The sequence below is a fragment of the Trichoderma ghanense genome, assembly GCF_004382785.1.
Source record: "Trichoderma ghanense strain CCMA-1212 chromosome Unknown scaffold_19, whole genome shotgun sequence".
NCBI lineage: Eukaryota > Fungi > Ascomycota > Sordariomycetes > Hypocreales > Hypocreaceae > Trichoderma > Trichoderma ghanense.
The window spans coordinates 200458-217404 of NW_027395682.1; the positions used below are offsets into that span (position 1 = coordinate 200458).

Genomic DNA, 16947 nt, shown 5'->3' on the forward strand with positions numbered 1-16947 from the left:
CCATGGCCACTTCTTCTCCGCCGGCCTCGCCATCGCCAGCGCATAAGCTTCAGCGTCCCCTGAGCGCAATCGCTTCTCGTCCTCAACCAAGGAGCACCAGCCGGTTGAGTATGAACAGCAAGCAAGGTGGCGAGAGCAGAGCCTCTGATGAGGACAATCGGACGGCTGTCCGTGTTGGTACGTACGCAACATTCGTCTTGTTCTCAGCGCCTGTGAATTTGTCTCGCCATGGCGTGGCTGCGCTTGTTCCTCCTGGCTTGCTACTCTTGATACCGATGAGCTGACGCTTGACGGTCGTTTTCATTCCAGCTGTCCGAGTCCGACCGGCGTTGAATCCGGAAGATCCAGGATATGACCTGATTCCACAGCGCTTCCAGCGCCCCATGGTGCACGTCACGTCCAACACGAGCCTATCCATTGATTCTCCCCAGGGTCGCAAACTCTTCGTCTTCGACCGCGTCTTTGGCCCCGAGGTTATGCAGGGTGGCATCTGGGACTACTTGAGTGACAGCATCAACGCCTTTACCCAAGGGTACAATGTTTCTCTTCTCGCCTATGGCCAGTCCGGTGCTGGCAAATCATACACCATGGGCACTTCAAGTCCCAGCGCACAGCAGAATCCAGACGATATGGGTACGCGCCTCATTCTGCTCCTTTGCCCACTCCCCGCGCTCAGCCGGTTCTTCTCACTGCCTACTAACAATAGCCCCCAATCTTCGCGCAAGCCGCACACGAATTTTCGCATGGCTAACCTATCACGCTCCCTGTAGGTGTCATTCCCCGAGCCGCAGCCGCCCTATTCGAGAAGCTGGACGTACAGAGAGGTGGAGGGAGCAATGGCACGATGAGGAGCGCCAGCAGCTTCAGGAGTCCTCGTGCCTTTGGCCAGAATAACCTGGGCGACCGGAACTGGGCGATGACGGCGACCTATGTGGAAATCTACAACGAGACGCTGCGAGACCTCTTGGTTGACGACTCAACTCCGCTCAACGATCGAACCTCGGTGGCCATCCGAGAAGATGTCAAGGGCAACATCATCCTCACGGGCCTGCACCAGGTCGACATTACGTGCGTCGATGACCTTCTCAACGCCCTTGAGTTCGGTTCCTCCATTCGTCAGACCGATGCTACTGCCATCAACGCCAAGTCATCCCGCTCCCACGCCGTCTTCTCCCTCAACTTGGTCCAGCGCAAAAACAAGTACTCAAACTCCGACAAGCGCCACTCGATGCCACTGGAAGCCATGAGTGGCCAAGACATCTCCGTCACGACTGACAGCAAGCTGCACTTTGTCGATCTAGCCGGAAGCGAGAGACTGAAAAACACGGGTGCGCAGGGTGAGCGCGCAAAGGAAGGAATATCCATCAATGCCGGACTGGCTGCGCTGGGCAAAGTCATCAGCCAACTGTCGTCGCGCAACGCGGGCGCGCACGTCTCCTACCGCGACTCAAAGCTCACGCGACTCTTGCAGGACTCGCTGGGCGGCAACGCCATCACTTACATGATTGCTTGCGTCACGCCACCGGAATTCCATCTCAGCGAGACACTCAACACCGTTCAGTACGCCCAGCGCGCACGCGCCATTCAGTCCAAACCCCGCATTCAGCAGGTCGAAGAGGGAGATAAGTCGGCCATCATCGAACGGCTCAAGGCCGAGGTTGCCTTTTTGCGCGAACAAATCCGCAGTGCCAACGGGCAAGTTGATCTCCGCCCTCGTAGCGCCAACAGGTCTAGCGAAAGATCAGAGAGACAGAACGAGCGTGAGGTGGAGCTTCAAAATCAGCTGCTTGACGCCCAGGAAAACTACAACACCCTGAGCCAGCGCCATGCCCATTTGATTGCGCAAATGGCAAAGGCCCAGGAGAGCGAGTCTCAGCACCATCGCCAGCTGGACGAGCTGCAAGGCGAAAACGCCACAGATCGGCTGAATCGCTCCAACTCATTTGCCAAGGCCGTCGAACAGGTTGTGCTGGAATATGAGAAGACCATCCAGACGCTCGAGCAGTCCTTGTCGAGCACTCGAACTACCTTGTCCAACACCGAGACCAATCTTCTCGAGAAGGAAACGAAGCTGGCCTACATCGAAACCATCAACTCGCAGCTGCAGTCTCGTATTCAGAAGCTCACTGACCGCGAAGCTAGCACAGAAAGCTATCTCCACGACTTGGAGGCTAAGCTGGATGGCCACACCAGCGGCGAGGAGAAGAACTCCGCCATTATTGTTGAGCTGCGCAAAGAAATTTCCCGCGTTCGCGAGAACGAGGCTGCAAGCGAGGATTATATCTCAACTCTGGAGGAGAGGCTCGCCGAGGCTGATCAGGATGCAGAGCTTATGCAGCGAGAGATTGAGCGGCTCGAGCAAGTCATAGAGAGGCAACGGAGCCTGGGCAAGCTGGATGCTTTGCTGCACGAGCTTGACCATGTGGACGAGTCCAAAGTGCCCAATTCGGACTTAGCAACGAGCGAGAAGCCCAAAGACGGCCAGGGTGATGTACCCTCTCAAGTCAACGCGCAGGAGAATGGGGATGAAGATGTCAAGTCCAAGCTCGCACCTGTTGTGGAAAAAGACGAAGACGCCGCCAATAACGCGGGAGCCGAGCCTGTCAACGACGAGGCAGCTAAAAGCCAGGCCTCTGCGCAGACCAAATTCGTTTCAGACAAGCTGGAGCTGGTGACGCGGGAGCTCTTCGCCCTTCGAACCGAACACGAGACGACCGTTCACGACTATGGCAGACTGCACGCCAAGTATGAAGAGGCGATGCGGAAGCTATCCGAGCTTCAGGACACTATCGATGAGGCACGCTACCCTGATCGCGTCCGCCAGTCCACCGTTTCCGTTGATGCGGCGACCGAGACTCGACCCGAGTCTTTCCAGTCTGGCCAGACGAGCTACGCCAAGGATGATATCCGATCTTCAGTCCCCCGATCTCTCTCCTCGGAGCTTTCATCAGTGATGGACTCCCCCATCACCGCGGACACTACTCATCTCGATCTCGAGTCAGAAGACGACACTGCCACAGCTAAGCCTGCAGCATCAGTCGAGGACCTCACTAGGGAGCTGAAGGAGCACATGGAGCTGCAGCACGAACAGCATGCACAAGATGAGTTGGAGGCCGAGGTTGAGCCTGTGGAGCAACACTTGCGGGTGGAGCTCAAGGAACCTGCTGAATTCGTTGAGCATATTGAGTCTATTGGTGAGCCCGAGCATGTCGACTATCGTGTGCCAACTGAGCAACAACAACAACAGCTGGTCGGCCACACCGAGCAAAATGAACAGCTCGCCGTTGAGCTCGAGAGGCTTCGTCTCTTGGCTGAAGAAAAAGAAAAAGCCGAGAGGGAATTGGCCATGAAGTACGCACAGCTTGAGCTCAAGCACAATGAGGCCCTGGACATGGTTGAGGAGCTCAAGACTGAAGTCACCAAAGCCCGGACTGTCGACACTGGCCCCCGTGTCATCCGCCGAAAGTCAAGCCAGAATCTTCTTGGCGTTGACCGTGCGCAGCGGTCCTTTGTCTCCCTGAGGAACCTTGCCGCCGAGAACTTTGAGGGCAAGCCTGAGACGATGCAGACGTTTGAATTGAACCTCAGCTCAGCCATGCATGAGCTTCAATCTCGCAGTGAACGAATCCAAGAGCTGGAATCCGACATTGCTGCAGCCAAGAAGGAGATGGAAAGCAAAATGGCCATCATCTCGGGTCTTGCACGTGAGCGATCCAGCTTGAAAGCTTCTCCCGTCGACATGTCGATGGTTGCCGCCCTGCGAGGCCAGCTGGAGCAGAGCGAGAGGCAGCTGCTCGACCTTCGCGAGGCGCATGCTGCGCGTGAACGGGAGTTGACGAGCGAAGTGGAGGTCCTCCGCAAATCCGTGGCCTCGACCCCTACTAGAGAGCTCGTGGCAAGTGAGGAGGAGGAGGCTGCTGTACCATACAACGAGAGAGTGTCGACGCTGCAGGCTGAGCTGGCAGGATGGGAGAACAAGCACCACGTTGCTCTGGTCTCTATGCGTACCACAGAAAAAGAGATGCAAGCGACCATCCAGCAACTGGAAGCCCAACTCGAGGCTGCCAATGCCCAGCTTGCCGAGTCGGAATATCGAGCAGTTGCCGAGACAGACGTCGACGAGGCTAGGAAGGAGATCATCAAGCAGCAGGAGCTTATTGACTTTTTGCGTGCAGAGATTGACGAGTACAAGGCCATCATTAGTAGCAACAACGCCAAGGTGGCAGAGCTCGAAGCTCTCCATCGTTCTGCCCGAGCAGCAATGGACGACATGTCCAAGATCCATAGCTCTGTCACGGCCGAGACGACCGCTCGCCACCAGGAGCTTTCCGCTAAGCTGGAGGAGCTCATTGCTAGCCACGAGGATGCCACAAAGGCGCACCAAGAAGAGATGGAGGCACTCAAGCAGGCGCACGCTCGGGAGCTTGCCGACCTGAAGAACCACGAACAGACAAGCTACGAGGAGCAGGTCGAGGTGCTCATGACTGAGCATTCGGACGCTATCTTGAAGCTGGAGTCGGAGCTTGCTCAGTCAAGGGATGAACTGACGAGGGTGGCCACCCAGATCGCAGCTGCTTTCGGCGCAGAGATTCCCCTGGAGAAGCTGGGCGAGCGCATTGAGTCTCTCATCGCCAGCCAAATGGCATTCGAGTCCGAGCACCGGAAGGTGGGCGAGCTCACAACTCATGTGACGGAGCTTTCGAACATCAACGACTCACTCGTCAGGGATCTCGAGGGAGTCCAGAAGGCGATTGCGAATATGCTTCCTGGCAGCACAGGCGCCCAGTCCGGTTCCCTTACGGACCAGCTCGCCGCGGTCAAGGCCAAGGTGGACGACCTCGATGGCCGCAACAAGAAGAATTCCCGTCTCATTGAGGAGCTTGAAGAGCAGCTGCAGCACAACTTTGACGAGGTTCAGGTCACCAACAACCGCTTGAGCTCGTTGCAGTCTGAACGTAACGCTCAGCTAGACGAGGCGCTGTCGTCACGACTCAAGCTCCAATCCGAGCTGGAAACCGTTCGTGAGGAGTACGCGGCTCTCCAGGTAAGTGGCTTTCCCTCTCACCCTTTGCTAAACACGACTAATGGCAAACGAACAGATCAAGTTCAACGAACTGGCGAACAGCGACGTCAAGCGATCCAACTCCAACTCGACCATTCGCAAGAGCTCTTCGCACAACTCTCTGCCATCGCCTCCTCCTTCCGTTCCTCTCCCTCCTCTGCCTTATGGTGGACCCAGCTCTCCCACATCGACACGCCCCCCCAGCAAGGACAATTTCAACCTTGCTCAGATCTCCGAGGATCAAGAAGCTCGCATCCGCAGTATTGAGAAGCACCTCAGCGCCGAGCGCCAGCTGACCCAGACATTGGAAGAGGCGTTGAGCGACCTGGAGAAGCAGTCCAAGAAGGTCAAGGCAGACTGCGACGCTTGGAAGAAGCGCGCTCAAGAGCTTGAAGCCGAGGTCAAGGAGCTCAAGGAACGACCGGTCGACCAGTCGCAGGACAACAGATGGAGCATGCAGGCGGTTGAAGAGGAGCGAAAGAAGCGACAAGCGGCAGAGGCTGCTCGCAAGCAGCTGGAAGAGAGGATGCAGGCCATCAGCAAGAACAAGAAGAAGAAGGGCAGTCTGAACTGCTTCTAAGCGTGACGCTGGCATGGCGGACGCAAACTGGGAGCGTGGGAACTGCAGGACGATACCCCAACTCTTTGCGCCTCGCAGGAAACTCACTGCCTCCTTCTGCAGTTCGCTTTGGATCTATTCTTTTCTTGTTCCATGCTTCTTGTTTACGATGAGACCTCGCTATGTCATGATGGATGCTGCTCCTGTCTGGTGCCTCTTTGGCTTGGAGGGGAAGAAAGTATACTTATTACCTTACGTCCTGGTGCTGCGTGTTTGCATTTCTTCATTTGGTTTCGTTTATCGCAGCCAGGAGTTCTTGAACCTCTTACATTTTTGTTTTGTTTTACTCATCTTCTCGATACGACACTTATTTTTTTTTTTACCTTATTTCTGGAGCGAGCAAAGTACAGCATTATCTGCAGTTGCTAAATGGCTGTTGGCACGTCATGCTGCGCATCTGTTTTATTCTGTATGTCTGCCCTTGATTTTGTCTTAACTTTTATCATTTCATCCGCGTATTCACTTTCTCGTTGCCCTACATTGTACTTTCCAGGAGGAGGGCTCATTTTCGGATGCCTTTTTCTTCGATGCGGCGGGCTGTTGGTCAATGCTTTGCGGGGGGAAAGAGCCTATTATAAGAACTGCAGAGGAGGCAGAAACGAATTGTATCTGGCAGGGAGCCAATGGCCATGTTATGAGACTTTGGGGTGGTATGATGAAATTGCAAACTTGTAAATTATCATTGCGTACTCTGTAGATGGATCTTGTGTTTTTTTTTCCTGCGTGTGCTGAATGCGAGATGCGCCCAACGTGGCACGGGTTTATTGACTTCTTTTCGCCATTACTCGTAGGTATGGAGTACTGATTGTCTGGCTTGGGCCTCGTAATGTGGAGTTGATAGAAGTGCTGATGGTGTTTTGACCAGTGTGGAATCGTAATACAGGCTGGATGAGGAGAAACGACTCCTATGCAATTTCCCTGTTGCCCTCAAAAAGGAAATAATGAGGACCGTGGGCTCATTTCATCCGTCAAGTTCCTTTCTCGGGCATAATCTATTCTTCATCGGGCCATGAAGCCTTCCGGACCATGAATCTGAGTTGAACATGGCATTGGTCTTGGTGTTGCTTATAAGCCAGGCAAGGAAGAAGTTGTCCACATCGGAGAGCTAGAGTATGAGTATCTTTGCTCTTGTCACATGATTGTGGCCACTTGCACTCAAAGAAAAGCAATGATAACATATAGGAAACGTTCTGAATGGAAGAATGTTTGGCACTTCTACCATCTATGACTTTTGGCAATGGTCGCCATCTTACCTAATAGCTGCCACTCCCTTCAACTCTGACCCCACCGGATCACCAAACTCTCCGATTCACGCCCTTTAACTCAACCACTTCTTCATCCAGCATTTCTCTGTCCATTATCACTCCCTAAAGCGATTTTTTCCTCTCATTTACTTGCCTTGTTATTCTATTCACGTTTCAGCGTATAAAGCATGGCCCGGTCGGATGAAGCTCAGGCCTTCTTCCACGCAGTTTATTCCGCCGCTCAACAGATACCGTACGGAAAGGTGACGACGTATGCACATATTGCGTATCTAGTTGGCACACGTACGTACTTTCTGCCTCACCAACAGAGTACAATCTACCTCTTCTCGTACTTTGCAACTACTTTTAGTTAGAGCCGGAATTCTTCAAGACAATCACACTGATGACAGATGACAAATTGTAGCACAGAGACCGAGACAAGTTGGTGTCTGTATGAAGCATTTGCCGCAGGACGAGGAAGCGAGGTTCAACAGCACGAATGTGCCGTGGCAGAGGGTGATTAATTCCAAAGGAGCGGTTTCACCAAGGTGAGCCTTGTCATATTATACACGTCTCTTCTTATGCTCCATATGACTTTCTTGGCGTGTGTTTGTGCTGATCTGTGCTGACAATCGTTGGTGTCTAGATCGCAGCCTTCGGGCGCGGCGAATCAAGCCCTCGAGTTGCAGAGGGAAGGAGTTGACGTGACAAGGAGCGCGATGGGAGAGTATATCGTTGATTTGGAGGTGTATGGATGGTTTCCTGAGGAATTGGCAGAGGAAGAGTGACGATGGGCAATGAATGGGTCGCTACATAAGGGCGTTCCCAATTACAAGCCAGATGGTGTGGGTTTTTGCTAGACGTGATGGTAGATTACAAGCTGATACATACAATACATATAATGGAATCATACCGAGAACACAGAGACTTTTGGTAGCTTCGTAGCGAGAGCTCATTAGAGAAGCAGACATGCAGTTTGAATCCTGTACGCCCATATTTGTCCACACTCCATTCATGCGCTTTGTCTTTGGGCGCCTTCCATCATACCCATCTCTTCCGGACCAGTTGTTTCAAGCCTCCTATACGGCCGCAAACCCCTGAGGCCTTGAACTCGTATGCGCAATCCCGCTATCCCGCGGCTCAGACGGCGAACGATTCTTGCCGCTCTCGCTTCCATTGCGGTACTGACGGTCGTTTGTCGCCACGGCAAGGCCAGCAGGCGTCTTCTTGACCACGGCGTCATCGTCCTGGCCTGGATTGGCAGTGTGGTACTCCATCCACTTGAGGATGGTATACACGACAAACGCGAGAAAAGAGCCCAGGAACGGCCCCAGCCAGTAAATCCACTGATATCCCGTGAAATCCGTAACCACCGCCGGTCCAAACGACCGCGCGGGATTGATAGACGTGCCGGTAAAGTTGGTACCGCAAATGTGCGCGATGAAGACAGCAAGGCCTATGCCTAGAGGCGCCAAGAAGGTGGCCCGGTGCTTCTCCACGGCGAGGAAGTACACCGTGATGACAAGCTGCGCGGTGAGGAACATTTCGATGAAGAGGCCGCGGGAGATGCTTGTTCCTGAAGAGAGCTTGTTGGCAACGAGGAGAGGGCCTGGGAGGAGGGCGTCGGTGACGGCTGCCGCGGCGATGGCGGCGACGAGCTGGGTTGGGAAGATAAGGAGGCCTCGGAGGGGCGAGACTGCGCCGACAAGGACAAGACCGAGTGTGACCTTTTTGCCTTCCATCAGTCATCTCGATCAGGAGAATGGACTTGAAAAGCAGGTTTATACTTACAGCAGGGTTAAACATGCCGCCTGTGATCCGATAAAACACCCAGACATTCACCGCAACTGCCGTTCCGAACGAAGCGGCAATATACATGAGTGAAAAGGGGAACAGAGGAGCATCCGGGTTCCCGGGCGAGTTGTTCTCGATGGCCGCTTGCGCGCCAATGAATGCCATGAGGAGGAACATGAAGGTGCCGCAGAACTCGCCGAAGACGACGATGAGCTCGTTGCGGATTGCGTCGCGGGAGGACATGAAGCGAGGCATGTTGGCAATGCCTTCTGCTTTCTTCATCGATGAATTTGGATTTGGATTTAGATCACTTGGGCTGGTGAGAGGGGTCTCGTGGCCTGGAAAAGGGCAGGATCAAGATAAGAGGAAGAGTGTCCTCGAGCTACCTTGATTTGGTCGTTCTCTATATATAGTACTATATCCTTTGCCCATAAGGACCTGTCAATGTCTAACCACTCAAATGAGCTGCCACAGCAAATCCTGCGCAACTCTTTGACAGTCTCTTCCATTCGACATCCCCTGTCCTCACCCTCGCACAATCGATCAATGAAAGCACTCGTACCCTGCATTGGTCTCCAGCTCCAGAGCCCGACCATAAAGTCGGGGAAAGCCGCTTTGTGGCTCAAACTTTATCGAGGGCCGGGTCCCTGTGTCTTGTCTAGCTGAAAGAGACTGGTTCGCCTATGAGGGGCTTGGTGCAGGGATCAACTTCTTTGACATTGACTGCAAACGGCTGTGGCGCATTTGGACCGATTTGGCACCGGGGTTGGTTGTGTCTGCGGCCTCAAGATTTCAAGCTTGTGCTTGCCCCCCCCCCCCCGCCCGGGGCGAGTTCATGGACTTTTGGAATTCTCGGCAGAGAGGCAGAGAGGATGGGACGCTCATTGGTGGTACCGATCTTTGGGTCGATGTTTGCATCGCTTGGAGCGTGATAAAGGAGCGGAGAGGGAGGTATCAACACGACATGGATGGCATCCACTTGGCAGAGATGCTCCGCTTGGGAGTTGCGACTTGCAATCGGTGGTTGCACTAACGACACACGATGAGCCACTGGGCACAGGATATATGTCAGAAAGCAAAAAGGTTCAAGTGGTGAGCTCGGCTGGCACTCGTTGAAGCAAACAAGCTTGCCATGTGAGAGAGCGGAAGTACACGGTATGAAGCTGTTCGTTGGTCGTTGCTCTGCCTTTCAACGCAGCATACACGAGAGTCTCCGTGAAGAGGCTGAACTTTGGACTAGGTCCGACTACACTTGACCCTTTGCGTCAATGAATGGTTCAGCAACGGCTCGTAGTTCTTTCCTCTAGAATAGCTGAATCTCTCACCCGAAACCCACGACTGATCCGTTCACTAACTGGAGATGCCGCATCCGTGTTTGAACCTCTGTATCAGCTTCGGCCACGCCAGCCCGAAGATTCCGGTTCGCGCTGATTCGGCGCCGCCGCCATTTTGGCAGTTAGACTTCTCTAGTTCTCCAGCCGAGGATGGGATGTCCTGACGATCTCTGGAATGTTCATCCTAGTAGCGGCAAGGCCCTGATCTGCTGAGGTGCGGGCCTGGATTCTCGAGGGCAGGCTGAGACACAGTTGACTCAGAACAGCTTTGACAAGACGGGACTGTGTATTTTGTGCAGCACCGTGCAAGACACGAAACGGCCATGAGGTTGACGCAACAAAAAGCGAGGCAACATCGGCCAAAGCTGCAGTAGCCGTACCATTCCTACAATGCCACAACGCAGCAACCACGAGATCTCAATGGAGACCGGGCAAACAAAGTTTTCTGTGTCTTACCCACCAAACCAAGCGAGTTGATGGGATGGTTGGTCAACGATGAAGAGTCACAGGCCAATGATGGCTCTGCCATGGACGGCAGAGAAAGCCTCGAGGGACGCCGTGGCGCACAGCCTCTTACCGTTACATGGATGAACGTACATAAGACGTCTACAGATCAGTAAGTCACCACGTTGCGAACTGGATAAGGTAGCTCAGTCAAGGCCATGGGAATTAGAATATACTATTCAAGCTTGTATTTGTCGTCATTGAATCATTACTCGTGTTCGTTCGTTCGTTATGATCATGCTTCTTCAAGCATACTTGATGTCGCCATCAATTGGCCGGGGCCCACTGTTTGCATATGAGGGAGGGGACGTCTGCTGTTGACTTTGGCCTGACTGAAGGTAGTCGTAGCCTTGGGCGGTTTGTTGTTGGTGATGCCCTGGACTGCTGTTACCGGAGGATGCTTGCAGAGCACCGGCCTCGGCCCCCTTGAGAACGGTGTACAGTGTTTGAGCTCCAGCCGGCCACATTCCGGGAGGTCCTTGGGGCGGCACTTGGCCCTTGAGGATCTGGTCTACGGTGACGGCCTGACCGTAAAAGGCAGCGTTTGCTTCTTTGCGCTCGGCAACCACTGTGCCATCGATCCGGATGCCAGCATAGAAGCCTCTCGACTTCACATAGGAGAAGACAGGCTTGGTTGCGCTGGCGCTGAGACTCCGCCTGTGGCTTTTATTGCTGTTGTCTGCCGGCTGGAGGCTCTGCTGTGCTTGCTGCTGTTGAGTCTCGGACCCTTCTTGGTGTCCTTGCTTGCCCTTGGACTCCAGGGATGCACCAAACTCAACGGCGGCACCAGCACCATACGGGCCAGCCACGACGGCCAAATCGCTGCCCAGACTGACGCGCGTGTTGGTGAAGGCCGCCAAAGCGTCCTTGCTGTTGATGACACAGACGCAGTCGTAGATATCGAGGCCAATCTGGAAGCCGCCGCCGACGGAGTGTAGTTGGATGCCAGAAGGAGGACTCCAGGAGCCATCTGGGAGACGCGCAATTAGAATTCCCGACCCTGTAGCGCCAGATACCTGGAAACCGGCGCGAAGCGTGGTGAAGATGGCAAGGCCAACAGCTTTGGAGATGACCTTGGGGGGAATTGTGACGATGACGCGATTCTTGGGCTTCTCCTTTGTCGGGTCAATGACTCTGTCGGTCGACTCGACTGCGTTGGGATCGGTCGAGGTGGGCACCGAAGTGGCCGCAGGGTCGGCATAGACTCCCTTTTCTGGTGGAGAGTCAGCCACTTGGCAGAATATCACATCGGCTATCACTTACTGCAGAATGCCTTGAGTATCGTCGCGGCCTTTTCGCACTCCTTGTCCAGCGTCTCGGGGAGAAAGCTTTGGCTGCCCAGCTTGTGCGCGATGCTGTTGATGGGCGCCGCGGCCTTCATGCCCAGGGCAGAGAGACGCTCGCCCCAGCCAAGCTTGTGATGTCCCTGCTGTTCGCCAGCTGTTTGGTGCTGCGGAGACGGAGGCGCTTGCTGGTGCTGCTGCTGTTGGTATTGTTGTTGCTGGCCTTCTACTGAAGGCTGCTGATACGCCGAGGGACTCGCAGGTTCATTGAGGGTGTTTGAGGGCGGCGGCGCAAAGACGGGATTCGCCGGATCGTATGCGGGAATAGCATAGTTTGAGGCTTGATGAGGCGGCTGAGATTGGGCAGGCTGTTGCTGCTGCGGCGGCGGCTGATAATGAGGCTGATACTGTGGTTGCTGTTGCTGGTGCGGAGGGGGGCCGGGAGGAGGAGGCGGGAAGTGCTGTTGCTGGCTGCTCTGCTGAGGCTGCGCCTGTTCGTGCTGTTGCTGTTGCTGCTGCTGATTCACGGCCTGGTGGTTCGGATCCTGAGCTTGGTGCGACTGCGATTCAGGCTGTTGTGGAGGTGGAGGGAATTGGGGATATGGCTGCTGCTGCTGCTGCTGCTGCTGCTGAGTAGAAACAGGAGGAGGACCGGGAGGCGGCGGAGGGAAACATGGCTCTCCCGGAGCTTGGCTCTGCTGGTTCTTGGAGCTCGACATTGCTATTCAAGCCGTGGACGGGATATTTCAAGGCAGAGAGAAGCTGATCGTGAAGTGTCGAGTTGCTGTTGACTGATTGCGGGGAGATGGAGACGAGAGCGTCATGATGCGAGCTTCAGCGGGGAATCCTGGATGACTAAGCTGGTGATTCGACGCACTGGTTTGGCCATCATGATGGCCGCCTTTTGGAATGCCGATGGTCATTTCTTGCCAGTATAGCTGTGAATTGCTGTTGATGGCATCTTATCTTGTGACTCGGGGCATCTGGGAAGCTAGGTATGTAGCTGGGTGGCTGCAGAAGAGGCTTGCCTGCATGATGCATGCCGCATGTCAGGGGGGACAAGGACGGATTGTGCAGAATGCATGGATTTGTTCAAGTCAAGCCTCATCTGGGTCCCGAGAACAAGAGAACAAAAATTCACTTGATTTATCTATCTTTTTCTTCCTCATCTAAAGAAATCCATTGTCTTCATGCCCAGCATCAAAAGCTTGGTGTGGCCATGTACTCGAACGCTTCCTCCCTTTCTATTCCATTCAGTCCAATGCGCCATCCGTCCATGTATGTCTATCGACTCACCCTCCCTTCACACAGCCAATCTCCAATGTCGAGAATCACCAGTCATCGTCGTAGTAAAACTCCATGCCCGTCCGCTCCGCCAATTGCAGCACCCTGTTGACCAGCTTCTCCACGTCATCCGTCCTGATTGGCAGCCTGTGTCCTCCATTCCACTCCAGCAGCGTCGACGTGCCCTTCTTGCTGTACTTGTAAAGCTTCCGGTGATTCTCCAGCGCCGCATCCTGCAGCCCGTGGACGTGCAGCGTTGGCGTCAGCACCAGATGCGTCTCGTCCTCCTGGTCCTCCTGCGGCCAGTCCGTGAACCGGAGCATGACATCGCCCGCACTGGCCAGATGCCGCGGCGTGGGCAGCGTGCCGGTGCGGTCAATGTGCACGACGGGCCCAGGAGCGGCCATGATGACGGCGAAACGGAACTTGACGTCGGGCAGCGGCCTCTTGGCTTCGTCCTCGATGTGGTCCTGCGCCCAGAGAAGGCTCGCCGAGATGACGCCGCCCTGCGAAAACCCCAGCAGCCCTGCCCACTCCCCCGCGCCCTCGTCCTTGTCCATCGCGTCGCGGATCTGCCTCACGACTCCCTTGGCGGCCTCCGTCGGGTCCATGGGCTCGTGCTTGTCCCTGTAAGCGAGCCAGCGCTTGAACGGCGCGAGCTCTGCAAAGACGGTCACGACGGCCTCGTGCGCCTCGTCCTCCAGCGGGCCCTCGGCGAAGACGAAGCGAAACTTGTCCTTGAGCCGGGCCATGATGGCGCGGCATTGGATGCGGAAGATCTGACCGTTGACACCGGCGCCGTGGAGGCAGAGAATCCGGGGGAGGGCAAGGTCTTGGCTCATTGTGACCCTGTTCGTCTTTGCCAACGAATGACTGTGTTATGTGCCTTTGCTGGTGACGGAGTCAACTTTGTTGCTTGGAGGATTTTGCCGTGTTAAATATTCTCTGCCGACACGTCTTGATGCACATGCCTTACATTTCGGTCACCTCGCATCGAATCATAATGCGATGCACGACGATGGAACCCCGCACATCCAGGGTTCGATTTCCGTTGCTAGGCCATGTCAGTTCGTCTCTCTTATCATGCTGGTCATACCTACGGAGTACGGAGTATCTATTGCTTCTTGAGGCATAAACGGGGTATGACTGACACCTTCAGAGCTCAGGCCGCCGGGTGACACAAGTCATGCAAGTCATCAATAGGGAGGGGGCAAGACCTTGTAGAGGAGAGAAAAGTGATTTACTGAAAAGATTTGTAGGAGGCAATCGGAGCATAGTCAAGTGCATCACACCAGCATCAGTGACCATGAATACGGGCATGCGCTCTCATATCTAAGCAAGGCTCGTCTAGAACAGAGTCCCATCGCCGTCAATCAATATCGGGCTCGACCGAGTCTCCGGCCGATGCTTGGCCGCCAGCTCTCTGCCGCTCTTCCACGATCCAGCCTCCAGCAGCTGCGGCAACGAGAGAGAAACTCCCTGCGGCGCCAAGATGTCATTTATATGCTTATGCAGCTCATCCAGGAGAGCGACCGTCATTGCCCGCCATTCCACAATCACGTCTCCGGTCGACGAGAAGAGCGGCAGCGCCTGACCCGAGGCCTCGAGTCCCTTGGCGAGGACCTCTGGCTTCAGCTTCAAGACGCCCATGTCGACGAAAAGGCCTCCGTTGCGATACTCGGGCAAACCCGTTCCCTTGTCGATGTTGACCCATTTTCGCTGAAGGACCTTCATAAATGGCACGGTGAGGGAATACCCAAGCCATTGGGTAAGCTTGTGGAACGGATGGATTCCTGCCGTTGGATTCTCGCTGTCGCCGGATCTCTCCTGTAACACGCGAAGAGGCCATGCGTCCCCAATGGGTTGGCCGTTGATTCGCGGGCGGTTTGACGGCCACGCAGGGAGAAGAAGCTTCTGCAGGATATCCCAGAGGGCTTCGTAATCTAGGTCATTGTCCTTGCTGATAGCGAGCAAGTGGTCTGGAGGTGATGTATTAGCAGAGCTCAGGTATGAATCCGCACAAAGACAGCAATAAGACTTGCCAACAAGCAGCCCTGGTCGGCCATTTGCGCCAAAGATTTCTGGAAGCGAGAGCAGGGATTTCCCAAAGTTATTGAGCAGTTCGATTCTTGATGCAGCACCGACGATGGGATTCTGCGGGCCGACCTGGAAGTGGTGAATAAACGCATCTTCGGTCAGTCTGCTGAGGGCATGTCCTGCGTAACCAGTCCCGTCAGCTGTCTAGCAAGAATGCAGAGAAGAAGGTTGGATGATGAGGAATATTCACCATCCACTGTGGCCTTGATGCCAACCGTAGATGAACTAAACGCCCCGTCGTTGAACATGTACAGCGAGGCCACCGCGATGCCTTCACTGCGCCCATACGCCTTGTCGCCTCCAGGCTCGCGGAACGCCCAGGTGTCGCCCGCGCCAGCGTCGAGCAGCACAGACACGAAGAAGAGGTCAATCAGGCGACGGGTGATTTCCACATCGGGCACCTCGCTGTCTTGCCACTTCTGCACCAGGTTCTCCAGCCGCGGAATGCCGCCGATGCTGAAATGCTCCCATCGTCCATGGGGCGGAATCTCTGCATATCGGTCGGGGCCAAAGTCTCGCTGTCATTCACGCGCGTGTGAACAAACAAGCTGAAAGGTCCCGGTAAAATAGTCACACTCACCGAAATCACGCCGGCAACAAACTCGGCCGTCTCTTTCATCCGCGATTCGTCAAGCTCAAAGTTGTTGAGGCCCCCGTTTCGGGCCGCTTCAAGCACGATCCGCGAGCGCTCTCGGACGGCCCGAAGGCTCTTGAGGTACTGAATGTCGGACTCAAGCGTGGCCGCCATTGTTGCGTGAATCTGAACGCCTTGAACAACTGAAGAATCTGCTAGGGGTGAAGCAATTGCTTTGATGAAGATGTATGTTCTCAGATCAAGGACGGCACGAGACACAGGATGATGACATGCTCCCAATTCCGACCCAACGGCCCCCAGATGCCCCGCCTTATCGCGATCCCCCACAGACGGAGCGCCGGAGCTTGCCGAGATACACCGGACGGTGCCGGTGAGATTGAGCTGTTTCTTGGTGAGAGGGCGAGAGTAAGATGCGATTCACATGGATACAGCTAAATGGAGATGTGTCACGGGCGCGCTGTAGAGATTTGTAGGAGATATCATATGTCCCTAGCTTTTTGACCTGCAAGGAAAATCAGCTGTGAGCACAGAACGCGGGGCGAAGATACTTGTATACCTGAGTAAGAGCACCTGAACGTGAGGAAAGCGTCCGAACGGAATGGCAAGAACCTGCCTGTTATCAGGCCATGGCAGTAGCGACTAATCGAAGTAATGTAAGATGAATATGTGTTTAACGAAATAGAGTTGCTGATAACTAGAGATGCTGCAGAGCAAGCAGAGTCTGTGTTATCAGAGACAGTCACAGCTACAGGTTATTCTGCACCCGTGAATGGCACCAGATTCGAAATTTGATAATGCTGCGGAATGACAGTCCCGAGGGGAAATACTAAAGTCATAGAGAATTGTCTTTCCAAAGGAGCAAAGGCCATGTATTGATAGTCCAGACAGGAGATTCCTGACACTCCGTGTCTGCTCGCCAGAGTTGTGAGATAAGAGCCATCCATGAAAACCGAGAAGCATATCGGGCAGGTAGTGGAGACATAAACTCCATGTCTGGTTACTCCAGTGTCTTCATTTCTTATCTCTCCTTTGCACGTATCGCCATGGATACTCTCGTTACCACTCCGTATGTAGATGATAAGGCACGATGCAGGGAGCAAAGACTATCACCAAACCTGACGATGCGAGTTT

General features: G+C 54.5%; 6 protein-coding genes across 6 annotated transcripts; 2 read left to right on the plus strand and 4 right to left on the minus strand.

Moving 5' to 3' along the window:
* Positions 1-2: 2 nt before the first annotated feature.
* On the plus strand, positions 3-5642 carry CCMA1212_009869 (Chromosome-associated kinesin KIF4A; the record flags this gene model as incomplete). Its single annotated transcript, XM_073706933.1, has 4 exons — positions 3-177; positions 310-633; positions 771-5044; positions 5100-5642. The coding sequence occupies 4 exons, from the start codon at positions 3-5 to the stop codon at positions 5640-5642; spliced, it is 5316 nt and encodes a 1771-aa protein (XP_073554627.1).
* Positions 5643-7112: 1470 nt separating this feature from the next.
* CCMA1212_009870 (Alkyltransferase-like protein) lies at positions 7113-7713 on the plus strand (the record flags this gene model as incomplete). Its single annotated transcript, XM_073706934.1, has 3 exons — positions 7113-7228; positions 7350-7473; positions 7572-7713. Exons 1-3 carry the CDS (start codon positions 7114-7116, stop codon positions 7711-7713), a joined length of 381 nt encoding a protein of 126 aa, XP_073554576.1. The 5' UTR covers position 7113.
* A 291-nt stretch (positions 7714-8004) lies between these two features.
* Positions 8005-8974, minus strand: CCMA1212_009871 (Aquaporin-1; the record flags this gene model as incomplete). The annotated part of the gene is made up of 2 exons (XM_073706935.1): positions 8005-8652; positions 8717-8974. The coding sequence occupies 2 exons, from the start codon at positions 8972-8974 to the stop codon at positions 8005-8007; spliced, it is 906 nt and encodes a 301-aa protein (XP_073554577.1).
* A 1828-nt stretch (positions 8975-10802) lies between these two features.
* On the minus strand, positions 10803-12559 carry CCMA1212_009872 (uncharacterized protein; the record flags this gene model as incomplete). Its single annotated transcript, XM_073706936.1, has 2 exons — positions 10803-11770; positions 11821-12559. 2 exons carry the CDS (start codon positions 12557-12559, stop codon positions 10803-10805), a joined length of 1707 nt encoding a protein of 568 aa, XP_073554574.1.
* Positions 12560-13171: 612 nt separating this feature from the next.
* CCMA1212_009873 (putative esterase afoC) lies at positions 13172-13966 on the minus strand (the record flags this gene model as incomplete). The annotated part of the gene is made up of 1 exon (XM_073706937.1): positions 13172-13966. One exon carries the CDS (start codon positions 13964-13966, stop codon positions 13172-13174), a length of 795 nt encoding a protein of 264 aa, XP_073554575.1.
* Positions 13967-14471: 505 nt separating this feature from the next.
* Positions 14472-15969, minus strand: CCMA1212_009874 (Uracil catabolism protein 4; the record flags this gene model as incomplete). Its single annotated transcript, XM_073706938.1, has 3 exons — positions 14472-15340; positions 15412-15739; positions 15802-15969. 3 exons carry the CDS (start codon positions 15967-15969, stop codon positions 14472-14474), a joined length of 1365 nt encoding a protein of 454 aa, XP_073554580.1.
* Between the last annotated feature and the right edge of the window lie 978 nt (positions 15970-16947).